We start from the raw sequence: 13,736 nt of genomic DNA, 5'->3' as shown, positions 1-13,736 counted from the left end.
TGATAAGTAACAGTGTGCCTAGAATTAGTGCTGTATGAGAACTAGTAGTGATGGTATTCTCAGTAATGTCTTTCTTTTTCTTTTTTGAGATCCCATAAAAACTGCCCAAGGATCTCTGTCACTGAAGGCATACAGACTGACTCCTAAACTGATGGAAGTTTGTAAAGAGAAGGACTTCTCCCCCGAAGCGTAAGTGTTCTAGGCCCATGAGGCACGTTGTAAAGGACTTGTGTTTCTTTTAGGATTTCAGTTAGTCATGTATTGGGCTATGGTAATGCCATCTCCGTGTGGATGAAAATACTTCTGCATTGTGCAAATGCCACTTGCTTTCTCCCTTTCCGTGTTTAAACGATTCTGTATGGAAAGTCTCATCTGCTGTGTTTACTTGGTGACTTCAGTTAGTGGGAATTAATTAGCCACCATATTTGAAGCCCTTTAGAAGTGGTGGAATAAAAGGAGAGAGAAGAGTGGCTGTAGCCTGCTTCTGCACCACATGGCCTGTTTCATGAGGAAGTGGAATAGACCTAAACCTTTCAAGGATTCAGAGAAAAAAGGGGCTTGCTGGAAACTTAGGGGTAACAGGTACACAGCACATTAACTGTTGTGTGATCCACTTTGTGGCATGGGAGTAAGTATATTTAGAAGTCTTCTGTTACTGTGAAAGTTCTTACTTCGTATGAAACTTCATGGTGGACACTTCATCTCTGCTTTCCCAATTGGCTCCTAAAAGTCACATATGTAGGTTTTTGAAAGAAAAGCTGACTCGTGACTAGTTGTGAGTGTGGAGCTGCAGCTAACCTAGGAGAAGCTGTGTTCTGCACTTGGTGTGGCATCTCCTGGGACTTGGCTGTAACTTTCCAGAAGTGTAAAGAGCATGGCCCTTTTCTAGCTGCTATAAGTGTAGATTGTGTCACAATTCACGGTGACATTTCAGTGTCATTGGAAACTTGAGAGCTCCTGATTTCAGAGGATGAGTAGTTTCTTTTGCCAAAGACCTCATTTTCAGGCTTACAGCTCAGATTCAGATCATTTTCAGAGTTACTCAAATCACCGCCTGTAACATTGTAAAATGTATGAAATAGTCAATTTGCTTTTCAGTTCTGACCATCAGCCTCAAGTGTTTGTAACTTACTTCACAGGTTGAAAAAGGCAAGCATCACCTTCGAGCACATGTTTGAGGAAGTGCCAATTGTGATTAAGAATTCCCATCTCATCAATGTCCTAATGTGGGAGCTTGAGAAGAAGTCAGCCGTAGCAGATAAACACGAACTGCTCAGCCTTGCTAGCAGGTAAGCAGCCCTTCCTTCTATAAGGATCTTGCTTTTATGAAATCAGTTTTGTGAAACATGAGAAATTACTGAAGAACACTTGGAGGTTACAGAGATACGTGTAATAGTGTATAATGTTTGTCTAGCCCTGTTATGACCCTTGTGAAACCCTCTTTGATCACTGTTGTAAGAGCCCTGGGCTGCCTTCTTTACTGAGAGGGTAAGGGCCAGGGAGGGCTCTGAAATTTAGTCTGATACTGTTTGCTGTACCCGATCCCTGAGCCTCATGCTGTGCTCTGAGTCTGTATATTGTTCACTAGGAGAGAGAGGTCTTCACTTGACTGCAGCTGCCCTTGTTCCGATGGAGGCTTTTCAAGCATAGACTTCCAGGTATTAGCGCAGTTGATCACACTTAGCATTTCTGATCCTGACACTGGCTTCTGCTGTTTTAGAAGTTGCAGCAAGGATGCAGTTTCCTCTAGTGTCACTGTTTAGCTGTCGAATTGGCAAGATAGTATTTTTAATTTTGCTGTGTTTCTGAAATTATTGTTTATTTCCTGACTTCCCTAATTTCTTGCCCCCACCCCTCCCCTTTTTGTAGTTAAAGGGATTGACTGCACGACCTCACACATGCTAGGCAAATGACTGTTGTTGAGTGACTACTCCAGGCCAGGTCCCAGTCCTCGTGGGAGAAATGTTAGTAAATTCAAAAACAGCTTCTCTTAAATATCCTTTCTCTTTAGTGATTTTCCTTTGTGGAACATCAGTAGACTTAAATTGTAAAATGATAATCATTTGACTGGAAGAAACAGTTTCCCCTTCAACATTTACAACCTAGCTAAGGTCCCTTCCTTCCTTCCTTCCTTCCTTCCTTCCTTCCTTCCTTCCTTCCTTCCTTCCTCCCTCCCTCCCTCCCTCCCTCCCTCCCTCCCTCCCTCCCTTCCTTCCTTCCTTCCTTCCTTCTCTCAACCAACCTCCCTCCCTCCCTTCCTCAGGTTTGAATCCTTTATTAGAAACCATGCAAACTTGAATACAAAAAATACAAGTGCAGTAAGACTCTTGATTGATATAATTTCCATCCACTGGGATGACTGCACCAGCACAACTGGCCCAGCCTCTCCCGTCACATCAGAAGGAAAGTGGGATGGTCTCAGTCTCATGCATTTTAGTTGTCAGTTTGCACAGCTGATTCTCACTGTCCACATGCATTCTGGACATCTCAGGCACCCCAGACATGAGGGTTTAGGTATTAGCTTGCAGGATGAAGGTAGGGATTTTGACCTTCATTTCTGTTTCTCCAGCCCTGGTTTTGTATCCAACATTGCCCACCAGATCCCAGGGAATGAGACAAATGCTAAAAGGAGCCTGTTCTTGGGTTGGGGGGGCGGTGCAGCATACACATGATTCCAGCACAACCAGTCACCCTGGCCCGCTCTAGCTGTCAGAATCTCTTCAGAAAGTACTCCTGCTTCTTACTTTTCTTCCCACAGGGCCCCATGCTGCCCCTAGTAGGTCAGCCCCCAGTGCCTGACATCTCCTCTGAGGAGACTCAGGACCTCCCCTCTTCCCTTCAGCACCTTCTGAGAAGTCTTTTAGACATGAATTTAACCTGCAAACTACACCACCCGTTCATAGGTTATTGGGAGGGGAAAAAGGAAGGCGAGCCAGCTGTGTTTCGGATATGATAAGCTGTGGGGACAAGGGGCAGCTGACCTCCGATTAACTTGAGGTGGGCAGTAAGGTGTATTGTCTTATGCAATCAGTTTAGAGCAGAACTTCAGTTATTTATCAGATTTATTGTTATCATTTGTAAGAAAAATAAAAGGCTTTGTGTTCTCCGTGGGCAGCACTGTAATTCAGGTAACCCATCCATCACATTAATCCATCACAAAGGCCACGGTAAAGGCTTGAAGGGTAACATGATGGACACCCTGATAACCAGAATGGTAAATGACACATCCAGGTTTCAAGGAACCCAAGAGTGTACTGTTTAGTCACAAAGCTACTTTTATTGATCTTTTAATTATATATTTATTTTGTATGCATATTTTGTCTGCATGTGGCCTGCAGGCTAGAAGAGGGCACCAGATCTTTACAGGTGGTTGTGAGCCATCATGTATTTCCTGGGAATTGAAGTCAGGACCTCTGGAAGAGCAGCCAATCTCCCCAGCCCACAAAGCTTCTTTTATAACAGTGCTTACATCTGTCTGAGAAGATAATTTTTTTTTTTTAAACAAAAGTACTTGTTATACCTGTGTTTAAAGAGTCATGCTAAGAACCCACTATAAACCATGTGAGATTACAGTTTGATGTGTTAGTACATAGTTGTGTATTCTCACCTTCTCTTCCTTGGCTTTCTGTATTGAGCATACAAAACAACATAGCTTTTATGCAGCTGTCAGGCCACCAGTGAGCCTGTCTGTAATTTCTGTTTGTTCAAGTAACAATTGTAGTAGCCAAGAATATTATCCTAGCTTGCCCTATCCCCAAAAGTCCCACCATGCTATTTTATTAAGGTTTTATTGTCTCTATTGTTGTGATTTTGAAAGAGAGGCCTTTACTTTACCTGCAAACTTGTTTAAAGGGTAAATTAGTGTTCTGAGGTGGGAAATAATGCCTATCCTGTCCCTGTGATCTGTTCTATAGAGCCAGGCGATCACACTGCCTTCAAATACCATAATGTACATTTTGTACATCCTTATTAATTGCTGACATTGGTAGTATAACACACTGATGCTTGGATGTGTACCCCTCCATCCCTCCCTCCCTCGCTCCCTCCCATTAGAACCATCTAGAAGCTTTTGTTACACAGTTCCTTCCTTCGATAATAGGTTTATTTTCTCTTCCAGGATCAGTTCTTGTAGTTACAGTTAATTCAGCCTTTTTGCGCATGTCTTTTGTTTAGAGTCTTAGTCTTGTGCATTTTACTAGATGGACATTTTAAATCAGTCTTTGTTAGTTTTAACATTTGTAGAGCCCAGTTGAAAAACAATGCAATTCCTTCTTTTAGACAGTAAACTAGGGGTAAGTGTCCTATATTCGGGATGATAAGCATGAACCGATGCTGGGGTGAGAGCCGACTTCACACTGTCTAGGTTCACATCTGTTTAAGTTATCTATTTTCAGCTCTTTGTTTCCTTGGCAATAAAAGGCAGAGCTGTATTACAGAAACTCCCCTCTTTCTGTATACTGGCGAAAGCAGTACTGAAAAGATTGCCCAGGAAAATGGCTTCTGGCGATGGAACTGATTTTCTCTGAATGGTATCTGGAATGGGTATGAATTGTTAATTGTTGGTGCCTTTACATTGTATGTTTTTTTTTGAGTGTTTCTGCCTGCTTGTGTTTCTAAAGACCACTGTCGTATGTTGCAGTATTTTTAAAGTCTGTATGTCCTTAGTTCCGGCAGTCTTCTTTCACTGTAATTGCATATACTATACTTTGTAGCACATGGTTTAACAGTTGAGAGAAATTAGTCGAAAGGAAGATTTAGGAATTTGGGAGGTGGTTTTAGGTCCCCCCCCCCCCCGTGTGTGTGTGTGTGTGTGTGTGTGTGTGTGCGCGTGTGCGTGTGCACGTTTAGGTGTATGCTCAGGTGCTGGGAAGTTGAGAGACAGGTGGTTATCAGCCACCCTACTTGGGTGTTGGGAACTGAATGTGAGTCCTCATCAAGAAAAGCACATACTCTTAACCAGTGAGCTAGCTCTCCAGCCTCAGAAAGGGTTATTTGAGCTTTCTTATTGCTGAAGTGAGTGTAGCCAGTCTCCAAAACTGAAGGTCCAATTATGCATGATAGCTTCTCTCTGTGTTTGGCGGTAACTTCTGCTGCGTGAATAGATATGTTCTTCCCCTGTCCTCTGCACTTAAGATAGTGAGTGTTTTACTTAGCAAGCAGTTGTCTGAATGGTATTTCTAAGCCTTGACTTAGTTCTTTTCTTTCACCATTAAAATATTTGGCCCCTAGGCAATTCTGCCTTGGCCTCACCAACTTGAGGGACTCCAGTGTTGCCCTTCTGCTTAGATTTTCATTTCATATCATTCCTACGTTACTGTCATTGCCAGGCTTTCCCTTTTACAGAAAAAATAACCTTTATGCTGTTTAACTTTTCACCTCTTCCTTGTTTTGTGTGTAAATTTCTTGATAGGGTTTTCTATCACTGTCTTTATTTCCTCATTTCCCATTACCTCACACTATAATGTTCTGTCCATTGTATGTTGTTGGAGCTTGTGGTGGTTTGAATGTAATTGGCCCCCATAATCTTATAGGGAGTGGCCCTGTGAGGAGGTGTGGCTTTATTGCAGGGTCACTGTGGTGGTGGGTATTGAGGTTTCCTATGCTCAGTGTACCCCTGCCCAGTGACACAGTCAACTCCTGTTGTCTGCAAGATGCAGCGCTCTCAGCTCCAGCACCGTGTCTGCCTGCACGCTGCCACGCTCCCTGTCATGATGATAGTGGTGTCTCTTCACAACACTGAAAACCCTCAGACAGCTCTCACCAGACCTTCAACAACTGGCTTGTTCCTGTGTCCTGGATGCCTCGGCTCCTCACTGAGTACTGTTGGTTAATTCCTCATGGGACTCTTCTTTGGATCCATTCATTAGTAAGGGTACTTTTACTCACCATGCCGTTTCCTATGCAACCCCCCACTGTCAGTACTTGCTTGCTCTGGCTCCCATATGCACACTGAAGGGAGTTCATCTTATTTCAAGAATTTCTACTTTATGCCTAAACTTCCATATCTTTCCTTAACTCATTTTGGTGTTAAAACTTACTGCCTTTTTTTTTTCTCAATTTTTTAACATCCTAATTCTAACCCTTTGCTATTTTTAATTTTTATTTATTTATTTATTTTTAGTTTTCACAGGGTTTCTCTGTGAAATAGACCTGGCTGTCCTAGAACTCACTCTGTAGACTAGGCTGGCCTGGAACTCACAGAGATTTGCCTGCTTCTGCCTCCCGAGTGCTAGGATTAAAGGTGTGCACCACCACCCAGCTTCCTTTCCTCTTTTAAAAATAGTTACCTTGCTAAATGCAGACGTTCCTTTAAAGTCTTTGATTGTCTTTAGACTGGAGCCCAGGATTACAGAGGTCTGTATTGTATCTGCTACCCACCTCTGTACTGTCATAGAACTTGCTCTGGTCCTTGTAACATGGTTCCTACCTGCCATAATGCTCACGTCCCCATTTCCAAGTGTGTTCTCCTGGCCTGCTGAGCTATTCAGTGTTCCTTTTCCACACTGGGGTCCCAGCACACTGCTTCCCAGTATCTGAAGTATGCTTTTCCACTCTTCTTGCCTGCCTGCCACCATCTCCTTTTCAAAAAACCTCAAATTTAGTTGTCAGATAATCTGGGAGGGTCTCACTTTTTCCTACCAAACCATCTTTTATAGGCATCTGTTGTACATCTGTTACAGCACTTAACCACTTGTGCACACTTATCTCTTTACTTTCTTCTCGGTACAATGTGTTAAGTGCAGTAATATCTTATGGATTAATTGTTACTGTCTAAGGGAGTGACTGGCAGGGAAAGTATGGCCCCAGTACGTGTTGAAAGAAGGAGTGTGAGATGCAGTATTGTTAAATTAATTCTGAATTATTTGGGAAGCAATGTGACTAATCACTGGTTCTGGACATTTGGTTAGATACTAGGAAAAAAAAAAAATCCCTCTCATTCCTCATCTTGCACCATATGCCCAAACACTTGAGTCTGGCTGGATTAAAATCAAACTATTAAGAAATTAGAAAACAGCAACAAATACCCAATGCTCAGAGAAGAAATATTTTTCAAGTTAAAAAGTGGTTCAAAATTTCAATGGAATACTATGAATGTGAATTAAGTATTAGTATTAAAGTAGCACCTGAAGCCAGGTGTGGTGACACATGTATAAAATACCAGCACTATGGAGATAGTGGCAAGAAGGTAGGGGAGGTTGGTACAGGGTTAGCCTCATTGACAGCAAGTATGAGACCAGCTTGGGCTCCATGACACCCTGTAGGAAGAAAAGAAGAGGAAAGAAATGGGGAGAGGAAGGGGATAGAGATTAGGCAGGTGAACTCAATGAGTCAAGGTTGTTTAAGAATCGCTTGACTATGATTAAAACGTAAATTTATTTACATGTGTGCACACATTCTATTACAGTACCATTTAAGAAAGAACCCAAACTTTATAATTTTCTGGTTACAGATGGGATCCATAATTGAGTTAGATTTACTTTGATTTGGTCCCAAGCTTCCCAGCCAGCTTCTTCCTCAACCAGTTGGCAGCTGAGACAGGAAATGGAGCACCAGCACTCTGGCCCCCTGTGACACCCCATTTCTGTAAAGCAGGAGTTCGTGGTCACTGTGGCTGGGCTTGCTCAGGCTAAGGGCATTTTTCTCTGGGATGGCACACATCACTATTCCTGGTTTTGTTTTGTTTAGTTTGGTTTTTCAAGACATGGTTTCTCTGTTTAGTCCTGTCTGTTCTGGATGGAACTTACTCTGTAGACCAGGCTGGCCTTGAACTCTTGAGATCTTCCTACCTCTGCCTCCCAAGTTCTGGGATTAAAGACTGCACCAACACACCTGGTTCAATTCAGTGTTTTTAAAATGAACATAATTTCGTTGTGCTAATCATTTTAAAGGAGGTAGGTTAGGTTAGTCGTTAATTGGCTGGGACACTTTCACATTGTAGAGAAGATTCATTCATACAAACTACGTGACCTCTGGGCTCCTTGGGTGGTTTTTGCTTTTAAATCAAGTGGACTTTGAAATGCCTATTTCTTGCCGGTCTCAAGCCTTCATCACTTGTACTTATCTTTTCTCTGCAACGTTTTTTTTTTTTTTTTTTTTTTGGGCATAGATTACTCCTAATCCTCTGTTTTCTGCCTGTCATTTTCTCAGAGATATTCCGACATACTGTTTAAGGCATCTCTTCAGCTCTCTGCAGTTACAGGTCCAGTGAAGATGGAGAGCATGTGTGTCTGATTCATTGCTGTCTCTCTGTTTCCTATGGCTGAGACTGCCCTGTAATACACTTTAGCAAATGTCTGTCTGAATTTAGTGAATGGGAGTACTGGTTGTCAGTCAGTGCTGTTGGAATATATGTGCCTATCAGTTGTTCAGGCTTCCTTGAAGTAGCGATGATGATTGCAAGCAGCAGTGGCGAGTATTGTGGTCATTCTGTTGATCATAACATCCCTTAAGAAAATATTAGTAACTGAACTGCACGAAAGTTTCTGAAAAGAGAAAGGAGTATGAAAGACTACCTACCAGGATTCTCTGAATGGTCTTTATCTGCTGTGCATAGCAAATGCTGGACTTGCGTTTAGACCCTGGCTGACAAAAACTGCAGTTTAAGGAACTTTAATTGTTTACATGGTTTTTTTTGGTGACTACTAATTTGAAGTCCCGGGGGGCATGAGGGAAAGGTTTTAAGGAAAAAAGTTCAGGAGTACAGAATTTAAGTTACACTTGGCTTTTTAAAAAATGCCCATTATAGATGTCTGACTAGATATTCTGAACAGTTCTGGCCCTCATCCCTGTGTTTGACAGTCAGAAACAGAACTAGCACAGACACTCATGAGGTTATGCTTGAGGTTGACTGGGAAGCTTAGTAACAAGCTCTCACTATTGGCTACCCTGCTTCTATATGCATATGGGCTCATTCCTTTAACAAAAGGCAGGTTTGGTTAACATCTCAGAACCGTTGAGAGCACACTGAAAGTAGGAACCTGAAGAATGACATGTCAATGCGCTTTGCTTTTCAGCAATCATTTGGGGAAGAATCTCCAGTTGCTGATGGACCGGGTGGATGAGATGAGCCAGGACATAATCAAATACAACACATACATGAGGAACACCAGTAAACAGCAGCAGCAGAAACATCAGGTGAGCATGGAGAACTCAGCTGCCATCCACTGTAGAACACATGCTTCAGGCGTCCTGCAGGACTGTGGGGACAGTGCTTCTGCTAACCTAATGACTCTCATGTCTTAAGAGAATAGTCTTTATAGAGTCTTACTTGTTTACACTTGTACTTAAAATACCTGACCTATGGAGCAGTTCTGTTTGGCTCAGAGTCTAATGCCAAGGTTATGCAAATAGGTGATACATTATTGAGAAAATCAGAGGCAGAAGAGAGTCACAGTGTCACAGCTCATTTCTTCACTAACTGTAATTGGTTTGGTAGTGGCTCATTGCGGCATACTTAGCAATCTTCAGTTCATTTAAAAACTGAGCAATTGTGATTAAGAGCAAGTGATTTTGATAGGAAATAATAGACCAACTGCTGTGAAATAGATAGTATAGTACAGATAAAAACCCTAGGATTGCCCAAATATTCTCACATGTACATTCATGGCCTTTGTGCATTTAACCTTTTCTTTATCGTGTTACCTGATGGTCACATGGCTTTTGTGTTGTCTTGTAATACTTCTGTAATACTCTAAAATGTTCTTATCCTTTGATTCATAGGTAAATTGACTTCAGAATGTTTATCTGTGAAAATGGTGTTTAAATATGACCATTCTGCTAAAATGTACTACATACCAAGTGTTGTTAAACACACTGTGCTAAGCACAGTTAGTAGTTCTGAGAGTGTTGTATTTAAAAGACTCTTAGCATCAGTTCACATATATAGTGAATTTAAAATACATGGTTTCTCCACGTTTGAATGGAGAACACTGTAAAGTTTTTTTAAACAGAACATACAGTGGATAGTGTCTGATAAACTGATAGTATCAGTTTAGCAGAGAGAGGATGGGACCCCGGCTTTGTTTCATTTTCTTGCTTGTTTTTCAGCAGGGAAAGGACTCACATGGGGTGTCAGTACACTAAATGAATTCATTGTTTTAGTATACTGAAGTCTCACATTGATGTTTGTGATTTGTGACAGACACTGTTCAGAATCCCTTTTCGGTTTGTTCTAGTGTCCCTTCTCCTGTATGGTGAGACCTCTGCAAAGCAAAGCCAGTTGTGCTTCTTTAGAACAATAATTCCCACTGGTTTTCTTAGGGATCCAAGCACTGGAAGCATGTGTTATTCCACAGTGGTCTGCATTACTTGACCTTAAATTTGCTGCTGTAATAAGCCATCTAAAAGTTTACTGTCTTCATTGTAATTGGCATATGGGTTTATTCTAGTCACTGTCTTTGAGTGTATTACTACCACCCTTACAGTTAGGCATTCAGAGTATGTGTTTTAGAAGGATGTGTGAGGTGGTATGAGCTAGACACAGATGAGCATGAGGAACAATAGAGTAACAAGAAGGCAGCTGCAGCAGAATTACCTTGATGGTTTTCTTACTGTTGATGTTATTCTGGGTCAGTAGTTTGTTAGTGGGTTGTTAATGTTGGGATGAATAAACCCTTTGTCCAAAGTGTTAACTCATCAATGGTGAATCATAATTCTCTAAGGCCCTTTGCCGCCAAGGCTGCCCTCTGAAGCAGTAGTAACCTCTTAGAGCACACAGTGAAACTGGAGTTGATGGAAAATGAGCTCTCTATATCACTGCTCCATTGAGCGTCACAGAAGCCAGTTACTAAGAACTGTCATTTATGGAAACTCTGTTTGGAATTCAGAGCTGCCAGGTTTGCTGGGTGTCTATGTACGTGTGTGCACACACACATGCAGGGTCTTTGTTTTCTTGATTAATAAAAGTAACTAAATCATTTCCCCTTTTAATTTAGTATCAGCAGCGTCGCCAACAGGAAAATATGCAGCGCCAGAGTCGAGGGGAGCCCCCGCTCCCCGAGGAGGACCTCTCCAAACTCTTCAAGCCCCACCAGGCCCCTGCCAGGATGGATTCACTGCTCATTGCAGGTATTGCTAGCCATGGGGACACATGTGGCTTCTTGTTTTCTTCAGGGATTCATAGATAATGAGTTGTAAAAAGTAGTGTTTATAAATGGAAGAGTTTAATTTGTGTCTAGCACCTGCAGTTTCTGTGGCTAAGCATTTGTAACCCCTTTGTGTCTTGGATCCTTGCAGGGCTTCACTTGGTATATGTGTATAAACACTTTTGAGCTGGCATTATTAGCTTTCCAGAATAGGTTTTATGTGAGATGCCATTCGTGGGAATCTAAAAAAAGGGTTTATAAGCTCATAATGAAAAGACTGTGTAATTGAAGCCCTTTTCAGCTCTCCTCATGAGGAACTGCAAAGGACTTAGATGTAAGGAAAATACTGCCTTTTCTTCTACTGTAGTGATGCAGAAAGGAACCTTCTTAGTGGATACTTAGTTTTGGCATCTTTCAGTGGCTGCATTTGTCTTGGTGGATGTATGATCCCACAGTGTAGCCTGCTGGCCTCCGGAGTGCTAGGATTAGGGTGTGTACCACCACTGCCCAGCTCTTGGCTATAATATTTCTATGGAGGTTTTGTTAAATGTGATTCTTCCGTCAGCTAGTGTCTTTGGAAACTATTAGAGTGAAAACATAAAAGCTCATTTTCTACAGTTTACTAATCGAGAAGGTGAAAATCAGATTCCTTCAAGCTCTAATATACCCTGAGACTTGATGGTTTCTGTGAGCACCATGGTAAAGGAGTCTGTGTGCTAGGCGGGCTCCCTGTGCCTTTTGTTAATTCATGGTCTTCCTCAGGTATCTACAACTTGTATTGCAACCTGGCTCCAAGTCAAAGTTCTTGAGACGGTGGCCCATAGTAGATGATCTACAGTCTCAACTGACTGATAATGGCTGTCCTTCTTCATGAATAGGACTTTTGAGTTCTTACATTCTAACTCCTGTGACATCCAGGCTCATGATTATGTATTCTCATTGAAAGTTCAGTCACCTGTGATCAGTGCAGTAGATGGCCACATTGTGATGTCACATTACATTCGGAGCAGCTTTTCAGTGAACTTTGTGTTGAAAATGAGATGGGAACATTGGCAAGACTCTAAAAGACCAGTGGCATACAAGGGAATCTCCCTAGGACCTTTACAGAGTCATGGTTTATCCTGCCTGGATCATGAGAGTCTTATGGGACAATGCATTGTCTGCATGAGGAAGCTCCTCTCTCATAAGTATAAATAATTGCATCACCTTTTTTCATTGTTTTCTTCTTAGGATTATAATTGTATGTATTTTGTGTGAAAACTCCTCTTCCACCAGGGGGGTCCTGGGAATAGAACTCCTCATCAGCCATGGCTGCAGGCACTTTTCCACAGTGAGCTAGTCTCACTGGCCCCTTTACTGTTTGCAGTGGGCTCTTTTAAAAAAAAAAAAATTGTCATGTGGTCCGTCCATATTTATGTGTGGAATAGGGGACTGCCATGGGTTTTAAATTTGTCATAAAGTTTTTGTTTTAAATAAATGTTTTGCAGTTTTTAGACTAGAGGAACTGAAACATATGCTCTTGCTTTAGGTCAAGTTCGAGTGGTCTGTGGTGCTTGTATTTAAGTCATGTGTAGCTGTGCTAGCTTTCTGACATCAACCCCCCCCCCCCCAGACCTTCGAGGGGTCTGGACTCTTGCTTAGTTATAACCCAAAGGAAGGGCTCTTAGTACATCCAAAAGTCATATTCCAAACTAAGGTGGCTGTTCACATGTGGGCCTGGTGAAGTGAATCTTGTTGAGTTGCAGGTTGTGGTTTTATTTTGTTAATCCTCCTGCCCACTGGGGAGAGCCTGTGCTGTTTTCTCAGTTGTCTGAACATAATGTGGAGCTGATCTGAATAGTCAGCTGTCAGTGGACAGCCTGTGGTTGATGAGTTTTTCCTTTATGTTGCCAAGAGTGGGAGATAGGCTCTTTACGAAAGACATCTCCTGTGGAAAAATATCACTGGGTTGTTTTTCTTTATTGAATTCTTGACTTAAAATACAGGTGATTTTGGTTTCAACACTCTAGGCCATTTTGCAGTTTGTTGAACATTAATTATGATTCTCTTTTTCAAATATGCAGGCCAGATTAACACTTACTGCCAGAACATCAAGGAGTTCACTGCCCAAAACTTAGGCAAGCTCTTCATGGCCCAGGCTCTTCAAGAATACAATAACTAAGAAAAGGAAGTTTGCAGGGAAAGTTGAGAAGATGGTTGAGACTCCACCAGAGTGACTCTTGGAAACATATTTCTGTGCTGCACAGTGGAGAGGATTTCCAATGTCTTTCTGGCCAATAATAAAACCTTGATTGATTGTTCACTTGCCTTTGTGTTTTGTTTCGGTTCTTTATTTCCAAAAAGATGAAAGAGGTCTCGGCCAGAGGCTTCACAAGCTCTGGCTTCAGGCACTCAGCTTCTGTGGTATTCACTGCTGTCCATCTGTCCTTTCACAAGCTTCCACTCCCATCCCCTCCCACCTCGCACCTCCTTTTCTGGGCAGCTGGGCTCCCTTATCCTCTGCTCTGTTTGCCTGTGGGCACTTCATATACTCTTCAGAGGTATCCTTTTTCTTCAATTGATGGGCACCAGTTTCCATACTCATAGAACACCAAGTAGGAGAATTTTAAAAAGTCATTTTATCAGATGATCAAATTCATCTTTTGTATATTT

The 13,736-nt window shown here is 42.0% G+C and overlaps 1 protein-coding gene across 1 annotated transcript in view; it reads left to right on the top strand.

Annotated features, from left to right (window-relative positions):
- Nucleotides 1-13,391, top strand: part of Eif3h (eukaryotic translation initiation factor 3 subunit H) — a 78,240-nt gene extending 64,849 nt beyond the window's left edge. Inside the window, exons 4-8 of the mRNA XM_051202476.1 lie at nt 90-189; nt 1,140-1,289; nt 9,015-9,135; nt 10,935-11,067; nt 13,148-13,391. Coding sequence (XP_051058433.1) covers nt 90-189; nt 1,140-1,289; nt 9,015-9,135; nt 10,935-11,067; nt 13,148-13,245 — 602 coding nt within the window. The 3' untranslated portion in view covers nt 13,246-13,391. The remainder of the gene's footprint in view (nt 1-89; nt 190-1,139; nt 1,290-9,014; nt 9,136-10,934; nt 11,068-13,147) is intronic.
- The last annotated feature ends 345 nt before the right edge of the window (nt 13,392-13,736 follow it).

This window comes from Phodopus roborovskii, unplaced genomic scaffold (assembly GCF_943737965.1).
Source record: "Phodopus roborovskii unplaced genomic scaffold, PHOROB, whole genome shotgun sequence".
NCBI classification, from domain to species: Eukaryota; Metazoa; Chordata; class Mammalia; order Rodentia; family Cricetidae; genus Phodopus; species Phodopus roborovskii.
The sequence above is the reverse complement of the archived record's forward strand: the minus strand, read 5'-3'. Positions and strand labels throughout refer to the sequence as shown.